General features: G+C 36.5%; 1 protein-coding gene across 11 annotated transcripts in view; it reads left to right on the top strand.

Moving 5' to 3' along the window:
- Window positions 1–20,800, top strand: part of MAGI2 (membrane associated guanylate kinase, WW and PDZ domain containing 2) — a 703,759-nt gene that overhangs the window by 202,252 nt on the left and 480,707 nt on the right. For all 11 annotated transcript variants that reach the window (XM_088165869.1, XM_088165868.1, XM_088165870.1 and 8 more), the window contains exon 2: window positions 7,252–7,368. In XM_088165869.1, coding sequence (XP_088021995.1) covers window positions 7,252–7,368 — 117 coding nt within the window. The remainder of the gene's footprint in view (window positions 1–7,251; window positions 7,369–20,800) is intronic.

Genomic DNA, 20,800 nt, shown 5'->3' with positions numbered 1-20,800 from the left:
TCCCAGCAGCTTCAATCTAGAACTGTGCTGAGCAGTAAATTAACTGAAGAAAACAAAACAAAGTACCTCTAAATAGCAAAGGTACAAAATTATTTTACTGGGTAAATGTCCATTTTTGGGGGTTGACGTGGGGTGACTTTTAGATTGGAAAGTCCATGTTGCATGCTGCTAGCAGCCTTTGGAAGGTGCTGCAGCTGGCCTTGCAATGGAAAACTGTCTCTGCAGCCATGAGGAGTGGAGGTCTGTATTGTAATAAGAGCTGAAGTTCAGCAATCTGAGCTAAAGTACAAAATGCACGTGTGTTTGGCTCAGTTGATTCTCCTGCTGACACAGCCTCTCTGTATCATTACAAACCACATTTTTGCTTCCAGGACAGTGCACACTTGTTTCTTCACATTTCAAACAGAGGCTTGAGGCTAGCCACAAAAACTATGAAAATAAATCCAGGGAATGATATGCTTTTACAATGTACCTAGAATTAGTCTTCCCCTGTGCTGCTGGTCTCATTTGTGGCTGCTCCAGGGTATCCTGTTTATCTGGTCCTCAGACTACCCCAGAAGGTACAACAAAGGCAGGTGTAACACAGAGATGGATTGAACCAGGGTGTCCTTAGGCAGTGAGGCCTCCTCTGTTCCCAGAAACAAAATGCAAACTTTCTCCCATGTGAAGATCAAAGAGTGTGCAAACCTCAGTCTGTCACTTGGTCTGAGGAGAGCAGGTAGAATATATCATCTGTAGAGATTAGGGAATTACATGTTTGTACAGCCCTATATCCAAATATGAATTTTCATAATGGAGAAAGTAATAGAATTTATTGCAGGGTTTTTAATACAGTCTGTATGTAGTGCCATCCCCATGCAGTTTAACCTGTAAGTTCTACAATTCTGTATTTTAAAATTTTGATTTTAAAATTCCAGGAGGAAGAAATCAAAGGATAAAGCTAAGGATGCAAGTGTTATAAATATGATACATGTGTACAATGTATAATATAAAAGATCCATAAGCAAAAACGTTAATAATATATTCCATACCCAAAGAGAAAAAACTACAAAATAGAAGGCTATGAAAGAGAAGGTCATTTCCCATCAAAAATTAGATCTTTATGTTTTTCATTATATAAAGCACATAGAAGAATATCAAGATCTAATTTTTTCCAAAGCCTTGAAATTTGTTTAGATCTCCATTAAATGATCATGGAATACAATTTATTGGAATAGCCCCAAATATGAAAGAAATTGATTTTCTCCTTGAGGATTTCTTGCATAATTCCCTCTTGGTTCTCTGTTGTATACATTTCACAGAGCTCATAGCTCATCCCAAAGGTTTGATGCTTTGCAGATAAGTCAGATGGCAAATTTGGGTGTAGGCAGTGGTGAAAGGCAGGTAGAAGTGCAAAGATGATGCACAGTTTAATCTAGGGATAGAAAGGCTTTAAAATAAAATACGTGGTCTTCAGCTGATGACTGGCAGTGTAGAAAATGCTTCTTATAATTTACTAAATTTGGGGGTTTTTTTGCTGTTATGGTGTTTACATGTTTTATATGGAGACCTGAAGGAACTTCTCTTGTTGAATATGCCCATTATACCATGACTAGTGAAATGCCAACACTCATCATTATACTAATCTGAGCACTAGATAGGTTTGTTGAGAATAATTTCCCTTGAATAATAGGCTTAACTACAGGCTGTATTTTAATAATGAATCCTTATAAAATCCAACCAAGAGTTTTCATACTACTTGGAGTTTTCATATTCTCTTTTAAAAGAGATTTTTCTGGTTAACTGTTGCCAGTTAAAGAAACTATTAAAGTAAATCATCTTATACTGACACATAAGTTTTAAGTGCCTGAGATCTTTATTAATCAAGTACTAAAATAAGACATATTTCATTTGTTTAAAATGTACCATTTGTACTACAAATAGAAGGAATTCATATGAATAGTTGTAATCATAGTTTTTTTCTTCAATGAAGGCTTTCTTAAGGATTTTTTTTATAAGTTTATTACAATGTCACTGAACTTGTGGGAGGGAAAAAAGAATTGTGGTGCTTTTCTTCTGAGAGGATCATCTGGGGAAAAAGCCTGAGGATACAGCAGGAAATTTTGGTTTATGCTTAAAATCTTTCATGGTGTGAGACAGAGGGAGTTTTTGGGAGCTATGGCTGACATGGGCTTTCTCACAGCTATGTGAAACCCATCCCTCAGTGCTGCTCACTGCATCAACCTGGGGGTGTGTGGGTCTGGAGAACAGGACAGGAAGAGGGGAGTTATAGGTCACCTCACATTAGGTTGTATATGACAGAATGAAAAAAATGATAGAGATGTTTAAAAATAAGTGATTGTGGTGTCACTAAAATTGTTGGAATTACTAAGATGGGTTCTATAGGGTAATTTCAGTTATTCTGGATTCTTACCAGGCCATTTTAAAAGACATTCAGAAATGAGCAATTAGACCATGCACACAGATTTTTACCTGTGATGACTATGATTTTTTTGATATATCCCAAAGAGTCACAAGAAAAATATTCTTGCACTTACCTTCCTAGGTAAAGTATCTTTTTATCTCATTGGCAGAGAAAAGAACTAATAAATCAGATATTCCTGATATAGCTGATTTAAAGAATTTAGGTCATCATTTAGGCTACCTATGAAAAGGTCAATTAGATTACCTGTGACTAGTGAAGGATAAATTAATCTAGCAGGCACCAAATTGCATGTATTCTACTGAAGAGGTACAGAAGAAACTTGAGCTGTTGTCAGGTGGCCATGGACCCACCCCATGGTATAGGATATAAAGCTCCAGGTACCACCTGGATAAATAATTTGGATGAGACTCTCCAGTAGAATAGTCCTGCTGAAGCTGATGAAAGCCAGGTCATTCAAGGCATTTGTTTTTTCCAGATATATGGCTTATGTTTACAGTCAGAAGCAGTAGCTTGTTAAAAACAAAGGGAGAGCCAATATGATTAAAGTAGGGCAGTAGAAGAGAGGGGGTAGTTTATACTGAAAGTTTGAGCTTGTCTGCTTTCACAGAATAACGATACTAAGATATTTCCTTTAGTTTTCACAGACACAGATCATGTACAGATGCAAATATAGATCTAAAAGTCTTTCTTGCACATAGATATTTCTAACGAGGAGTATTTATAGAAGCCAGGGAAACTTAAATCTTTTAAATGTTAATCCCAGCAAATAAAATATCTTAGGCAAATTATTCTCAGATAAGATGCAATTGATTTTACTGTTTAAAAAAATCCAAATAATTTACCACACCACATTTTGGGAAGTCAATTCAATGAAGGATTATGATATAAGATGAGCAAATAGTAATGGGTGAATACTCAGAAGTGTTTGAAAATTTACACCAATAAAAATGTGTTAAGGGTAAAACAAATTATTTAGAGCTACCATTGCAGGAACAAGAGGGATGTTTGTGTTTATATGTTCTTCATGGAAAATATAATGCAAGTGTAGACTCTACCTGGAGCATCAGTCAGTTATCACACAAGAAGTTACAAAAAAACTGTTACAATATTTAGAATTAGAGAAAATTATAAACCTTTATCCCTGCCAGTTTCTTGGAAACAGCAGTTATCTTCAGGTTTGAATTTTCTAATGAGCTAGAAAACTATTCACTACCCTTTCATCTGTGTGTTCTTTATTGTATTTCTTTTCTGATTGGACTTTCCTACTAGATTTTATAAAGACAAGCAAGCATGAGAGAAATGCATCAGAGCACTGAAAAGTTATATTTTGCTCATTAAATTCCTAAGTATAACATGCAAACAGAGCAGTTTTTTAGCTGAGCCAAGTGTGTCTGATTTTACACTGTCTGGAATCAACTCATGGTTATGAGTTTGCCATTGTGATTGGTAGCTGTACCTAAAACCACACATACATTATGCAAGAGGTCATTACTGGAAGTATTTAATTTACATCCTAAGTTTCTCAGCTTGAAAAGCAAAGGGATTTATTGGAGTGAAATGAAACTGAAACAGAGCACAGGCCTCAAGCCAGCAAAAAGAAAAAAAAAAAATGGAACATAAAAGCATTGCATGGCTGCAAGCCAGTGGATGCTCCATCGTGCAGCTGTCAGCCTCCTCCTGTGGCAGGGGCCAGAGAACCCTTTAAGTGATGGTCTGTGGGTTGGCTTCCTAAAGCCTGAGCTGTAGAATACCTCTGACACTGCTGCTGTCACATGCAGCGAGCTGGATGTGGCCTGGGGAGCTCCTTCCCTCTGAGCCCCAGCCTGAGAGTCCATTGTGGAATGTTGGGATGGGCACCAGTGGTCCCTGGGCACCATCCCGAGCTCCTCCACTGTGGGCAGCCTGGGAATGAGAGAAAAGAAGGGGGGTAGGTTCATGTCAGGAATTTTTCAACATCTCAGTAATTTTCAGTGTACTACAAAAAGAGAAAATAAATGGAAGTTGAATTCTACAGAAATCAAGTCAGTCACTTGTCTAACTGGGCTGGATAGGACCATTAAGTAGTAGTTACTGACTGTAAAAATGCTTTTTCCTTGTTTCTTTTTCTGTGAACTTACTGTCAATTGCACTGTCCTTCTTCCCCTCCAAAGCAAACCAAATGATTTTATTTTCTGTGTCTTATTTTCAGGACATAGACCTATTATTATTACTCACATTATTCTTCATTTTTATAGTCTGTAACACAAAATTTAATTCACTGCTGCTGAATCAAGGCTGGTTTACATGTTTACAATTCACTATAGTTGTGCAAAAAGTCTTATGGACCCATAACTGCACACACAAGATGTTGTTCTGATTGTATTTCAAAAGGATCAGGCTGCTCCAAAGCTCAGGTACTATAAATACCACAAAAGCATGTCTGGAGTCAATATGCTTTTAAAAAGCATCAGGTAAAACTACAGAACTTTTTAGGGGAGAAAAGCAGAAGAATGACAATTGAAAGGATGAACTAAAAATGTACTGCATCTATTTTACAGGGCTTTAGAACTTTTACTTTTTACAATTTCCAGGAGGAAAAATTATTATACCATATTAAAAAAAAAAAAAAAGCAAAGGTAGCTTATGCCCAAAGAATTAAAAAACATTAATTATGTCAGAAAACAGAATGACTTTTGAAGAAAATTTGCAATTGTACACGTATTGACTGCAGTTAATCTGACTGCATATACTCAGATATTAAGAAAAAATTAAATGGTTTCCATTGTGCTTGGAAGCTGCTAAGTTTTATTTCCTCTGCACTATGATTTTATTTCTGTTTATTTCTGTTAGAAACTTGCTTTTGAATTGCATATAACAAATGCAAGGCTGTAGGCATCTCTTCCTGTAAGTACACGTTTTTATATCTAGTTTGGAATATGCAATTTGCAAACAGTATCAGGTGACTCTTTTTATGAGATGCTTAGGAGGTTTTAATGCATTCATTACACATGTTGAACTAAATTAACTAAATGGCTGTGTTTGAAACAAGAGCCTGTAAATAAAAAATGTAGTTTGAGCATCAGAAACCTGTGTAGGTTCCTAAACTTACTAATGTTATAAGTGGAATGATTTGAGTTTGTGTCAGTGGGCAGGCTACAGCTGTTGTTCTTGAGCTGGCATTTTCTCAGGCTGCCAAAAAGCATCTGCATCATTGGGCATGTTCTGTATATGAGTGAGAAGAGCAAGAGCTGCAGGACCTTTATTCTCTGCAGCTGATCATGGACAGCAGACTCACAGAATTTCTCTACAGCTTCCTCAGAAATCTCACGAGAAATTAGAAGTAAGGATGATCTTGTCTGCAAACTGAACCTATTGCAAAAAACAGAGTTAGTGGCACAAAGTGTTAGATTAGAGCTTGGGCATCCTGGAAGAACAGAGATCCATATGGAAGTTCTCAGCCTCAGGGAACCAGGCATACAGGTATTCTGTGTCTTATGAGCTGGCATGCCTTTCCCCCCCTTCTTTTGATTATGAAAGTTTGCTGGGATTTTTGCCATTAGCAAAAGAAGAGAGAAATTATTTATAAGGTTTTTATAAACCTGGAACTAAAAGTTTTGAAGTTACTGAGAATGAGCAGCAGTAATAACATTATGGACTTTTAATAGGCAGATAAATAGGAATAGCTGTAAGAAGAAATATATTTTAATTTATAACCATTTATGCTCCAAAGTGACTTTCAACAAAATTGGGTAGGGATATTATGTGTTCCTATTTACAGGAAAATCATTATATAATCTAAGTGAATAAGACTTGTGGCAGAGGATTCAATAGCAAATGGCACTTGAAAAAATGTTTTAAGGTTACTTTTGTGAAGCAACAAGTTAGGGATCTATCTACATGAAATTTTGCATCTTTGGAATACATGTCAGAACTCAATGTAGCAATGATTTTCTATATTTTTCCTATGTCAGAATTTCAGAGAGAGAAGAAATTGAGTTATTTATAGACTTCTCCATAATTATAAATCTGATCCCTATTTAGAGTTAAAAGAAATGGAGAGGAACTATATTGGGAAATGATTATTAATCATGTTGGATTAGATTTATAGATATGCCTTTCATAGTAGAACATGGTACACCAGTCAGTGGTTAAAGAGTAGTTTATATTGTTTTGTTCTAAAGTTACAGTAAAAGTGGCTAATACAAGGTATTTTACTCTTTTTTTTTTCACATTTGCACTGCTTTGCTGAAATGTTATAATGACATTTTTGTGGTGGAAATAAAATATGAATCCTTGTTTTTGATAGTGTCTCTTTCAGTTGTGAGTTCTGTCAGAAATAAATAAAACATGTAACATTTATGATTGCTAAGTACAGCCACATTTTATTCTGGTTACACATGGACTGAAAACACTGAACACTGCAGAGAGATTTTGAACCAAGATTTTTGGTTTAATAAGAAATGGAAAATTGGTGCAATGTCATTGGAAACATAATACCTAATACTTTATTATTTAGATAGATGCGTAGGTACTTGTATAATAACGATATGTTCAAGTTTTGTGCAAAAAGAAAATTGACAGCTCTGTCTATAAACCTGTATCTCTTTTCTGAACTGTTTAGATGTAGTCATTTATTTGTCATTAACTATTTTTAACCTTTCAATTATCAATAGTAACAAATACTGTACCAACCACATGCTTTAACCAGAAAGCTCTGTGTGCTTTTGCTCTCCATCATGACAGAAACGTGAAGGAAAATGAGCCACGTAGACTACACAAGTGATTCATAGCTTCCATCAAAGCAATATAATTTTAAATTGTACCTTCATTTGTCTTTTCCCTGACAGGAGGCATTGTTGATAAGGACCTTCGTCACTACCTCAATCTGCGGTTCCAGAAGGGTTCGGTGGACCATGAGCTCCAGCAGATCATAAGAGACAATCTCTACCTCCGCACAGTGCCATGTAAGTAGGGTGGAGATGGACAAACCTGGCTGTTTAGTGGCAATAGACTGTCTGGGTGAGTGCTGCTGAGGCCTTTACACTGCATGAAGTGGTGGTCTGTGAATGAAACAGCCTTTCTGTAAATAGATTTGTGGCTTGGTTCCAGTCTTCCGCATTACCGCTGAGAAATTCAGCGGTGCAATGCTGATGTTTTCATGGTGTTTTCAAAGTTGTAATTTTATAAAGTCTGTCTCTAGAATAATAATAATCTTATTTCTTCTGTAGTTTCAGAAGGCAGAAATTTAAAGAGAAAAAAGTTTTCTGGGCTGGTTCAGTAGATGTATAGCACAGAGAGATTGATCTGCCTCATGTTTCACATATCCATTATGTAATAATCCCATTGGATTTAGAAAGCAATGGGGAAACAGAAGTGTATAAACTATAATTTGTTTGAATGCAACAGGCATGACATTGAAAGTTTATACTGTCTTTCATATGTATATGTTGCCATATAAGTCAATATTCAAAATATTCTGAGACCTCTAAAATAATTTTTATTGTATTGACAATATTCAGCTATTTCGACAGTAGACGTGAAATTAAGCAGAGTCAGGCAAGCCTTGTCCAACTGTCAGGGCCATGCCTTTCAGAACAGATCTGCTTGGCTGACAGACAATATATCATTTAAAATGGACTGAAGTTCCATTATTCTTCCCTCATAAAATAATTGCTTAGCAGACATAAAATGGGTCTTCTGGTTTTGGCAAAAAAGGGGTGCACTTTTGAACTTACAGGCTTGACACTGGAATGCCAGGCAGAGGAAGCATACATATGCTGAGTAAGTGGCTGTGCTATTTATATGGTAATGAGTGGATGCTCTTTGAAAGTTGAGTTGTTGTGAATGCTACTGTATGGTTTTTTTTCCCCAATATTAAAGAATGGAGCTTGAAAAGCTCCTCCTAAAAAAATAAATATAAATTTCTAATGTTCCATTTGCAACTGATCAGAAAGGAAGGTGGAGAAAAGCATTTAAAAATTATTACCTGTATGCAGGAAGCAAAAAACGTTATATTTATGTGAGATTTGTGATAAATTAGGTTTGTCTGAAAATGCTGAAACATTCCAGCTGAAGTGGAAATGCAAGTACAAAAAGGTTTTGAGACTAAATCCCATTTCCAAGGATGTCTGGGAGCATCATTTGCCTAAGTGTATTCTTCTTTAACCCCAGTCTGTGCTCATTAGTGCGACAGGTCCAGGTTAAAGAAGAAGGAAAATAAAACAATATTGCAACTGCTGCACACGTGTCGTGTATGACAGACACTATCTGTCAGAAATATGAGCATAATAAGTGTTTTTGAGGTGGTTCTGTTTTCATTCAAGGCAATAATAAAGTGTTCTCATGTGTCAAGTAAAATACAGTACTTACAGAAGCAAATTCGTCATTCAAAATGTAACACTGCATCCACAAAGATTGCAATTTGAAATCTATAAACAATGCCATCTTTTCCTTCTGCTACGGCTTCTCCATCTTCTGTGTCACTTTAGCTGGCTAAATTCTTAGGTCATTATTATGTAGTGAGTGTATTTGACTAAGTAAAAACTACATTTTGAAATATAATATAGTATTACAGATGGCAGGTGTTGATTTGCTAGGTAAGCTGGCAAATATTCTTGGAGAGCGGAGGACTCTTTTCAGTAGTAGTGGTAGGAAAAAAACACAACAGAAAAAACGAACAACTCCTTAGTGTCTAATTGGTATATTTTCTTCAAAATGTTCTTGAAAAATTCTATGAAAGTAATCCTTCTTTAAAGTAGGTATTTAAAAAAGAGAAGAAATTATGAATGGCAGACAGGATGATTTGTGGTTAGCTAAAGGATTTTTCATAACCAGTCAAATAAAAAGGACACCATCTTATAGTTTGCAAGCCAAATTTCCCCTAAATCATAATGTTGAATCTTTCAATGTAACTTTACTCTGTCCCCCACAATCATGCCTAGGAGGGAAAATGTTCTCAATGGTTTTCTTATTTTCATATAACTTAATTTTTGAATCACAAACTTACCTTTCAAGGGCACTGGTATTCAAAATCTTCTGCTCTGGGCAGTATTTTGTTTTTAAACTCTGTACATAGTCTAAGAGTACTGGTTGTTTGTCCTAACTCTGTCCTTAGCATACAGTGGTAATGTTTAACTGACTGTACCACTGCCCACAAGTTCACTTAATGAGTGCACCTAACCATGAACTTATTGCAGATCTTGCAACAGATGCCAAAGCAAAAGCAGGACTTAGTTTTGTCAAATTCTTGTGCAGAAAAATAGATATGGAAACCCAACTTCAGGCAGCATAGACTCAATTTCCAATGACAAGGTTGTAACACAAAGAGAAAAAAAAACCTGAAAAACACATGGCAACATTTTCTTTTTAAAAATATGTCTGCAATCTCTGCTGTTACAGAGACAGAATTGCCAGTAAAACCATGAGAAGGATTATAGAGAGTCTTTGACCTTGAGTTTTTCTGTCCTTTGCTTTCTGTTCACACTGGCAGCACTGGCCCCAGCAGTGCAGTGGGCATGACCATGGGTTTCTCAGCCTTCTAGGTCAGACTGAAATACCTTTCACTTGCATTGAATGAGTGAGTGTGCTCTGTGAAGCCAGGAAGCAGAGAATTAATCCATACCTCTTTTAAATCAGGATAAGCCAACTCAAGTTAGACAACTGAACTAGTATTTTCTAGAAACTAGATGGGGTTGGGCCTTGGACTCAACCCTGGTAGTGTCTAAAACCAGGCTGGAAAAGGCCTTAAAAAACCAGCTCCAGTGGGAGGTCCCAGCCCATGGTGTGGAGTGTTGGGACAAGATGATCTATAAGGACCCTTCCAATCCCTTAACATTTGATGACTCTATGATTCTAGATAAGTCTTTGAATTGTCAATTATACAAGTATACATCCCAGTGTACACCAAAAAGTAGATGGGCCAGAATCACATGACATGAGGATAATGGGTCAATTCTGCCCTCAGAAATTGTAGCCCCTGGGAATGGGATGAATTGGTTGGGTTTGTGATCCTTACATTTCTCTATTTTTGCAAATGCAGTGCCCCTTTGTACTAAATTAGAAAAGACCATGTAACCCAGAGAGTCAAATGCTGCCTTCCATAAGTGTAGCAGTTCTCAGTGCCACATGAAATTGCTTTTCCCTGCATTGCCAACAGGAATGATATGGGTATATCCCTGGGCAGAATGTGCAGTAGTACTTGCAGCAGTCAAGATGCAGCTGTTAACAAGGCAGTTTTGGGGGAAAGAGAAGTTCCTTATTATCTAGTTTCAGAAGACCTAGCTGAAGTTTGTGTCATGCATTTTCTTCCCCTTTTTCTTTGTGTTGAATTTTATCACATTTCATGTCCTAAACTTACGAAGATATTTAGAAGCACTATTGTGGTTGTCCTGCAATAAAGAAAAGTAGGTGTGGTGAAACGTGGTAGCTGTCATCACTGTCTGACACTATTCATCCAAATCTAGGGATCCAGAGAAGGGCCACCAAACACATGTAGGGCTCTGAGTGCTATAGGTAGACAACACCTTAATCATGCTGCATCTTGTGCTTGGTAGTGCTCTCAGCAAGCTGCAGTTGCCATGTGGGCAAGCAGCTTTCCAGTCTTCAGTAATGTGAGAAAAGGTAGCTCTAACTTTGTGTCATCACAGGGATAAAGCTTTGAGGAAAGTACATCACAGGAAAGCAGTTTTGGTAGTGACAGTCATGGTCTGACCTGTCTCCTTTCATCTGTCCTTCCCAGCAATTGCAAATTCCATTTCTTGAAGAGCTGGCAAAATAGGGTAGCTGTGGTTGAAAATAGAATCTCTGTATGCTTCCTTTCCAGACAGGGAATGTGAAATGATAGTGCAAAACATTGTGAATAAACAGCACTGTAAAAAGTCAAGGACAAGCTGATTCATGAAAGTAAAAAGTCATCCATTAATTGGAAGAGAAGCTCATTGATATCCTCTGGGATATAACCTCACATTGACAGTAGCTCGGATGAATTGGTCTATCCTGCTGCACCCTAGGAGGATGCAGCCCATGAATGCTTTCTTCACAGTGAAAATGGGGAAAAATAGCTTTAAAAAGATTATGGGGATGAGGGAGCTTCCTTTCTAGTCTTTGAGTTTAGAAAAAAAGGAATGAAGTAAGAATACAGAGGACTGGGCATGTGGACCAGCCTTACAACACCGGATACTACACTATTACCATTAGCACAGGGATTGGAGGAAGGATGTTTTATTTAAGGCATTTATCAGCAGCATAGGAAAAAAATTCGGTTTGTAACTGAGCCATATGCTGTGTGTGAGTGACCAGGGGCAAGAAATGGAATCATTATGAGCAGCAGTTTCCCACATACCAAATCCTGATAACAAACCCTCCTTTTTCTCAGCTTGCCTGTTGATGCTACGGGTGCTCTGTGTTAAATGAATATAATTAACCCTGCACTGCAAATATGACACCTATGAACTCTTAATAAGTAACTTAAGTCACTTCTGCTGTGACTTTTTTTTTCCATCTTCTGTGAATATCTAGATTTAGGTAATTTTGAGTCAATATAAATAAGAGCCTCATTTTCAAATATGTTTTAGTTCTATTGTATTTTAGTATAGTCTGGTCTATATATAAATTTAACCCACTTGCTGTAATATTGTCTGTGTACTGTTGAAATGTTGTATCTTGCAGCATGCTTATGCTTGTTGTCTAGTCCTCTTCCCAGAAAAAGTAGTACATGCAGTGATACACTTTTTTTCTGGGTGTTGGTTTTATTTATCGTATACAGTAAAAGTAGAACCATTAGCTTATATTTTGGTGATACTAAAGTCAATAAAATATGTTTATATGTGAAGCTGCAGGGGAATTCACACTTTCAGACCTGAAGAAATCTTCATCTGCAAAACATTGCAAAACAAACAAGGTCTTTCCCTTTGTCAGAGAAGTGCAATATATTTGCAAACCTTAGTCATTCATAACTTACTTCATGGGTACCAATCAGAAATAAAGAACTTCTGTGAGTGTGTAAAACTTTCCTCTCCCAATGATAGGTGTTATCATAGTTTGTATTTCTTCTAAAACCTTTTATTTTGGTCACAATAATTAGTAAATACTGAATTAAATCCACATTACATACTTAGGTTTTGATATGAGGTTTCTAATTTCCAAGCCAAAGAGTTACTCTGTATTGGTTGAGGGTAGCCCAAACTCAGAAGCTCCCTGTGCATAGTTCTGCTGCTCTGGATACTTTATATATTAGTGAGATATACCTGAGTAATCCATATTTGGACAAATATGAAGCCTTTAAAAAGTTTTTTGAAAAATACTTTTCTTCTAAAAATATATAGCCAAGAAAATTCAGAGGGAAATGTGTGAAACAGACTTGCCAATGGTATAATGCATGTTCTTACAAGTTTGTTCATGTCAAAAGTATCTTACAAGAGGTACTGTCAGTGAAAGAGCTGCCAGTTTGACGTCATATAGAGCTATTTTAGGATAAAATAACCTGTGCTTAGCATACCATACTGCCAAGAAGTGTCTGCATCACTGGAAATAACAGTACCTAACTTCAATGACTGCTTCATTGTTCCAGTGTTAGCTATTGCTTAGACTTTGATGATTCAGAATAGAGCAGGGCAGAGCTCTTAAGAAATGTTCTTGTTGTGTATCTCATGGAGCAGACCTCCAAAGTGTACTTAAAATGAAATGACTGGCGTCTCAAGTAAAATCAGGTAATTATGTGAGATGAGGGCCCCATTATGTTGCTTGCCCCAGAAGATGAAAAAGATGTCATTGCTTCCAAAAACTGACAGCCTAAAAAGAAGAGAAAAAGAACAGCTGACGAAAAAACAGGGCACCAACATTGCCTAAGTTGTCCTGCATGGGGTGGAGTGATGGTTAAACTGTTGCCTGTGGACTTTGCTTCCTTCTTCACTGCTGCATTCACTATTGCTAATTACCCACTGAAAATGCACACGGGACAATGACCTGTTTTTCTGAGGACGCCATCAAAAGAGTTTGGCTTATACATCCTTGTATTGACTTTTCCTGATATTTTATGAGACCTTTTGTCTGTTTCAGAGCAGGGTAGTAAAGATTGGAATCTGCACTTGTGCTTCTTCCCCATCAGTTTGTACAGAGCTTTGCCTGTGCCCTGAGCATCTTCAGGCTGCAGGGACTGCATTGCTTACAGGAGGAAGTGGATAAAAATAAAACTAGGGGAAAAAACAATTTTTAAATTTTTTTATCAAAGTGAACCTCAATTTTAATTAAGGTCTAGGGTAAACAGATGTCCAAACTATATCTACAAATAATAACACCAATGGAAAATACTGTACTGTCTGTTAGTCATGAGAGAGACAATGTAAATAATTTCTTTTTTCCTCAGAAATTTCTCAGTTCTACATATTGGGGACATCAGCTTCCAGGTGTTCAGTGATTAAGTAACCACCTTAAAATAACATGTATGCAAAGAAAATAAATACAACTCAAGAAGAAGGGGGAAGGAATGTGTCTGATGTGGAATAACTGTAGTATGAAGTGAGTTGTAACAAAATGAAGACAGTAATTGTGTACCCCTTCTGATACTGCAACTTGAATGTTCCATAAAGGTTGTATGAAGACATTACAATGCTTTCATTGGCTGTACAGTTACAGCAATTCTGTTTCTCAGAAGTCTTTGCACCCAAATCACATCTGCAAGACTCTAAGGCTGAACATTCTGTCCTTTATTCCCTCCTTTCTCCTCTTTTAAATACCGTACTTTTCTTCCATTTTAAAAACCAAATCATCCAAAATCAGTATTTTTTTTATTCATAAAATAATTCCAATATAAATTATTTCTGATAATAATCTGATGCCCTGCGATCTGGAAAGTTGATACAGTCTCACTTAGGTCACTAAAAGTTTTAGCAGTGAAAAAAAAGGATAAGAAAACATTCTGAAATTGCAAACCCAATCTTTCTAAAGCCATTTTCCTACAAAAGTGTATCACATATCTTCCTTAACTGATGTTAGCTGGCATGTGATTTAAAGACTAATGTCAAGCGTCTTGGGTTTCTCATCACATCTGTCTGGAATTATTTATATGTGATATAGTACATGCATAATTCCAGATGAGAGTTTAGTAGCAATATTTGTGCTGATTGTTCCCAGGAATCAATATGTGTTTATTTAAACTTTGGGGAGGCTCTCTAGTGTTGCAAAATGGGTTCCCTAATTCATGGGGATCCTGAAAGGATAAAGGATAGTGGCAGTTTCAAATGAATTTTGATGATAGCCCTAATTTTTACTGATTACTAGCAGCAAACTCGAAGGGTAGTAGCATGAATCTGATTAAATACCTTTCCTCAGCAGAAAGAGAATAGCATGCAATAGAAGAGGCCACAAATAACTTACTTCACAAGTACAAGTCATAGTTCTTGAGTAGCCTAAAGCAGCTTGAAGTTTGTGCAGAGGCTGTATCTCCCTATGACAGCAGGCTTTTCAAGCCTGAAGGTCTTAGATATACTACTGACCTTTCTCCTTAAATAACCAAAGTATTCTAGAAATATAAGATTTACAAATATGATGAACAAAACTTGCAGCTTTGGATGTAAGCATTCCTGTGATTTCTAAAGCATTTTTTATTTCTTGCATGATCTTTCCAAATTGACTTTTGATTATAAAAGAGTTTTAAATATATCCTCTAGATAAATTTAGCCTCCCTCTGCAGTCAAATAGGTCAAAATTTCATTATTTTCTTAATGTAAACTGAGATACTCTAAATATCTGTGATTTCTCTTAGTCTAGAAAAGATAAACTGTCAGAGACAGTGGATAATTTTTACCTGGTGATTTTTAACTGAAGAAAGAAGAACTGAATAGTGAACATGGAACACCAACAGCTGTCCCTAAAAACTCAGAACAGTATTAAAAAAAAAAAAACAAACAAAAAGGAGTTATGTAAAAATAATCAATATTCTGAATTGAATGACCAGTTAAATTACTAAATCTATATTTGCATAATTGCATATTTTCTGTGTCTTACAAGAAAAAAAGAAAGAATTTCAGCCTTCTGTGCATGATAAGCTCAGCTCAATGGACAAGTGTCTCTTATGGCACCATGTTTTAGATTCAAAAGTATCCTGGCTAGAATAAATCCCTTTGAGAAGAAAAAACATTAGAGAATGAAGATTACAGAGGTGCTGTAACACCTGAAGAGGTACTTAAGACCTGAAGAGTGAATAAAACTTTGGTTTCATCAATAGGAGTGAGATTAATTTTTAATTTACTGGCTGAAAAACTGTTATGAGGAAACTCCTTTTCTACAAATCCTTTTCTTTTTATTTTTCTATATCCTGAGGATAGTGCTGTCCTGGTTTTGACCCATGACAGTTTGTCAAAACTTTTTATTTCTCCTTTATCTCCAGGTTTTGATTCTACCTAATGCATTTTTCTTTTTCTAATGTATTACTGTTATTAACACATCAACCTCTTGACTAGCTATCAATCTATTATGGATTATTCAAATAATTCTGTCAAATTTATTTCACTGAGTCTGAATAGAGAAACTTTCTTACTGTGGAGATTGCAGAAATGTATTTTGGTTAGAAAAAAATAATTAGAATAATGCAGAGGCTCCAGACCTCTATATTTCAGATGAAAGCAGGGATCTGGATTTATATGCAGAACAGTGATGTAATTTTAGCTTTTAAATTCTTGTCTTTGAATTTTCAAAATTTGTATCGACATATATTACAGGGTCTAGACAACACTAAGAGACCAGATTTTTTAGTACAAAATTTCACAATAAATTATATTTGCTATTATTTTATCAATGTGTACGTCGAAACTAATCAGTAATACCTGTTATACATTGCTAAGATATTTTCACACTGCTCACAAAAATAGTGGATCATTTTATATGTAGGAAAGGATCAAATCCACTCTAGGCTGCTGAAAGTGCAGTCTCCACCTGTGTTTTAGTGGCCTTTAGCTAGTGACAAAATGCACACCAGCACTCAGTTTAACTCATCTGTAATTTCTGATTCCCGTTTTTGATTTTGCCTGGTTATTGAGCTTTCTTTTTCAATTTGGTACTGCAATGATTTCTTCAACTCATATTGATACTGACTTGAATAGATGCTTGACCAGTTATTTCATTTGGCATTTGCTAATACCGAGAAACCCAAAAATGTGTTGGTTTTTTGAAAAAGTTTAAATCAAAACCATTATACCCCTTCTTGCAATTTTTTTTTTTTTTTCTGGGGAAGAATCTCTGGAGCCCTTCCTGATTGCAGGTGTGTCAGAAATCTTGGAGTAAAGCTCTGCCCTGTTTTGAGTCATTCATTTCACAGAAAACTTCACTGAATTGGGAAATGCACATTGCATTGTACTCCGTCTTGAAGAGCTCTTAGAATCCAGAGAACAGACTGTTGTTTAATTACCTTTAAATAACTGGGAATTCTATGCTATGGGGGCACTCAAAATTGGCAAGATTTCCTTTCTAACATAAAAGTAGAAGTCGCTTTTATATGCAATATCCTCATAGTAGCAGAATCTATAAAAAAATTCTCTTGTTCCCTTAGAGATGTCCTGCTTTGACTTTCACTAAAATGCTGAGCAGTTCTGAGCCTCTGCACATTGTTGGCTCCATATTTCTAAGCCCTGGCTGACTCCCTGCTCAGAAAGCTCCTGGTTTGGTGTCTGACTCCAAGCCTTCCATAGCTGCTCAGGGAAAGGGAGCTTATGACCTCAGGTTTTACACAGGTTGCAGAAGGTGGCTTTAACCAAAGCTGGTCTGGGCATGGACTTTTGTAACTTCAGCTCATACAATAAGCAAGGCCCATTCCCAAATATACTTCAAGTTTTATGTCCTCTAGATAACCTAGTGCAGCTACCTTCTCAAGAATAGGATAAAAACCAGGCTGGTTTCATATTGCTCTCTTTCTCTCTTCTGAGTCCTGTGAGGACATGGTGAAAGCTGCAGCTGACTAGTGAGTCATTCTACTATTTGGGGTTTTGTTCAACAAATATGGGAAATGTAAAGTTCCCCATCAATTACCAAAGATTATTCCCCCTTGTGTGTATCATGTAGAATGAGGCTAGCTGTAATATATATCTAATCTTTAGTTTATCTTTGTGTGCTTCAAAAATAATTATTATTTCCTATAAAGCTTCAAAACTTGCCATGAGATCACCAGTCACTTTTATCTGCAATGAAAATGCATCTGTACTTGTATTAAGAGTTGGGCACCAACAAACTGTTATTTAAATACACAGTTAAAATTGCACTGACTCAGAAACATGGCACTTGGAGCCAGAAACAATTTAGTAATCTGGACTGTAAACTGTCAGAGAATAGTTGTTATTCTGCTTTTGTACTTTATAATGCAATGTCTTGGAAGAAAGTGATGTATTTTTTTAGAAAATCCTTTCTTTCATCATCTTCACAAAAGGAGAGCAAATAATTGCTCCTTTCCTGTCATTATCCTTGATTTGCATCCCCCAGCTCTGCCATGTCTGGTAAGTTTTTGCAGGGAGGTTTAATTTTCAGAATCTTCTGAGTAAGATATGGGGTTATTTCTGTCCTGAATCAGAACTGTTCAGTCTGAACTGGAGAAATCAAGTGGAAAAAACCCCAGGATATTTGAGGGAATTAGTGGTGACCTTGCTTCCACTAGCTTATGCGTTTAAAAAAAAAAATTAGAAGTCCATGTGGCACTGTGTTTCTAAGACCATTTTTCCCGATACAGTTGAGGAAAGTAACCAAGCTCTAAGTTTTGGAAAATTTATTTCTGTTAAGTAATTCCTACTCTATTTAAATTATTTTAAAATTCGGAAAAAGCAGCAAAGTCTAAAAGAAAAGGTTTCTGCAAGATGCAATTATATTGTCTTTCTTTGTCCCTCTTTATTAAATGTAAAAGATTTGAGCAAAAATAATAAACATGAGAAAATGTTAGTTCTTGTATAATCCTCCATTATCATCATAAAAGAGAATTCTGAATAAAAATTAAAGGTTTATTTTTTAAAAAGACAAAGGCTTCCAATTTAAGTTCTCTCTTCTACAAAAAGAGGGAGCTTGAAAGATGAACATAAAGGAAAATTGAAAAGCAAAGCAGAAGGGGTTTTTCAACAAGGGAAAGTGATGGAATCTGAACGAGGGATGGGGCAACCTTGGATGTACAGACAGACTGATGGAAAGCAGTGTGATGATGGAAAGCAGTGCCACAGAAAGGGACCTAGGGTCCTGGTCAATGCAAAGTTAAACCTGAGTCAGCTCATTAGTCACTGCACCCTTCTGAAGACTAGGCAGAAGTTTTAAGAATTTTAAAAGGACAGTGATGGATTTGGAGACAGTAAGCTCTGACCACAAAATGCACCTCCTGTTCTCCCATGGAGTGACACCTCACAGGTCTCAGGGTACATGACACAGTGTCAGATAATGAGGCTGTTATTTCTGAAGCCATTTGTTGTGGTGGAGGGAATACCACCAGCAATTTTAGAAGGTAAATTTATAAACATTTGTGTGATAAATTGAGAACTTTCTACAGTTTCCTGACTTTTGTTAATACTCAGTCTGAAACCAGATCATTGTTTAAGACAGAAGATTATCTTAAGTCCAGTCAAAAATATACATGCAGTTCAAAAAAAAGGCTTTGTATTTCATTTCTTGAAGTAATTTCTTATGTGATTACTATTTATTTACCCATTTCTTCTCTGACCAGTCTTAGAAAACTACTACCTTATCTTGATGTAGCAGTGAAAATAAACTGTAAGTCACTTGAGGGATGATTTTAACCCACTGGGCAAGAACATAAGGAAAATGACGTAGGAAGTGTACAGAGGAACAGTCATAACTTGGAGCACAATTTTTACTGTTCAAGTGAAATATCGTCATGAAGTTTCATTGAGTTGAAGTGAGAATTAATTCTCTATGTTTCCTGTAGAATTTTGTTAAATTATTGCAGGCCTTAGCTTTCTGCAGGTTAGAAAATAATGCACCTCTTCCCCAGATAATACAGTGAGGTTTATAGCAGCTTAATTTTCTTTCGTTATATGATTCCATGTAGGACCTATAAAGATGTGATCTGCACAACACTAGCAATCCCTCAAAGCTAAAGCTTGAACAAATCAATGTCTTCAGGTCCATTAAACTCAAGTACAAAGCACATCACGTTCCTGGACAGAGGATTAATAAAGGTGTAAGAGTACACAGAAATAAGGAAATGGTGAATAATTATGGAAACTAGATTCAACCTGATTATTCCAGAAGTCATTCACAGGAGGCTCTGTAGTGCTCTGGCTCTGTGTTCTTCCACTCCACTTTTATTCTGGTGCAGATCATGGCACAAGATAGAAAATATTTTTTTCTTCCCATTATGTGGTCCAGCAGAGGTGTTTTAAATGGTTTCACAGAAACTGCTTCTAATTTAGTGCCGTATCAGTGCAGAAAGAGAAGGGGGGATTTAAATCCCCCTTGGTGAGAAATGAACATTTGAAATGTATTGGTCTGGCTTTTTGGTTCAAGCCATGCATGTACCTCCCTGTGCAGAGCTGCCCAGTTCCCCATGGCTGTGTACTGTCCCTGTTCAGACAGTCCTGTGCAGTACTGCAGCATGTGACAGACAGAGAAATCCGTCCCCATGCAGTACTCCATATGGTGCTGTAGTCTCCCTTCATATCCCAGTTCTCTTTTCATACCCCAAAGAGACATCAGAGAAAATGTGGGAGCACGATTTCCTTGGCCAGTATGGAGTGTCCTCATTAAAAATGCACAGTTCTGAGCATTTCAAGGTAATGGCTGTGTCTGTGCCAGAAAAAACAGACAGAGATTAATGGAAAACAGTGAACCTCTAGGCCAGTGAGAAGGGATTTCTTTCCCTTCACCTCCACTTACAAAAACATATGATGTAGTTAAATATTCCATTTGTTCCACTACACCATCAATCTCCTACATCCAAGCTTATTTACCAATGTGCTTCCAAGTTTAAGATAGGAAAACTGATTCTGAATGATACAGACCAATTTTCACTTCTGAAAGTTGAAGAATACTGCAGCAACTTGGAAAATATTATTCTGCAGTATTGTATCAGGGCAATGTTTAATATATGTCCCTTAGCACAAACAGATTTTTGAAGTGGTTTTGGGGGTTTGGGTGTTGTTTGGGGTTTTTTTTTAATGTGTTTTGTTTTGGTTTCATTTGGGGGGTTTTTGTTTGTTGTTTTTTCTTTGGTTTTGTTTGGGTTTGTTTGTTTGGGTTTTTTGGTTGTTTTTTGTTGGGTTTTTTGGTTGGTTTTTTTGGGGTTTTTGTTTGTTTCTGTTTTGTTTTTTTGTTTTGTTTATTTGTTTGCTTAGTTGTTTAAGGGTTTGTTGTGGTTGTCTGTTTTGGAATGGTTTGGGGTTCTTGGTTTTTTGTTTGTTTGTTTTTGGGGTTTGGGGG

Source organism: Sturnus vulgaris, chromosome 5 (genome assembly GCF_052056855.1).
Source record: "Sturnus vulgaris isolate bStuVul1 chromosome 5, bStuVul1.hap1, whole genome shotgun sequence".
Lineage (NCBI taxonomy): Eukaryota > Metazoa > Chordata > Aves > Passeriformes > Sturnidae > Sturnus > Sturnus vulgaris.
Note: the sequence above shows the minus strand (reverse complement) of the source record. Positions and strands in the feature narration are given on the sequence as shown.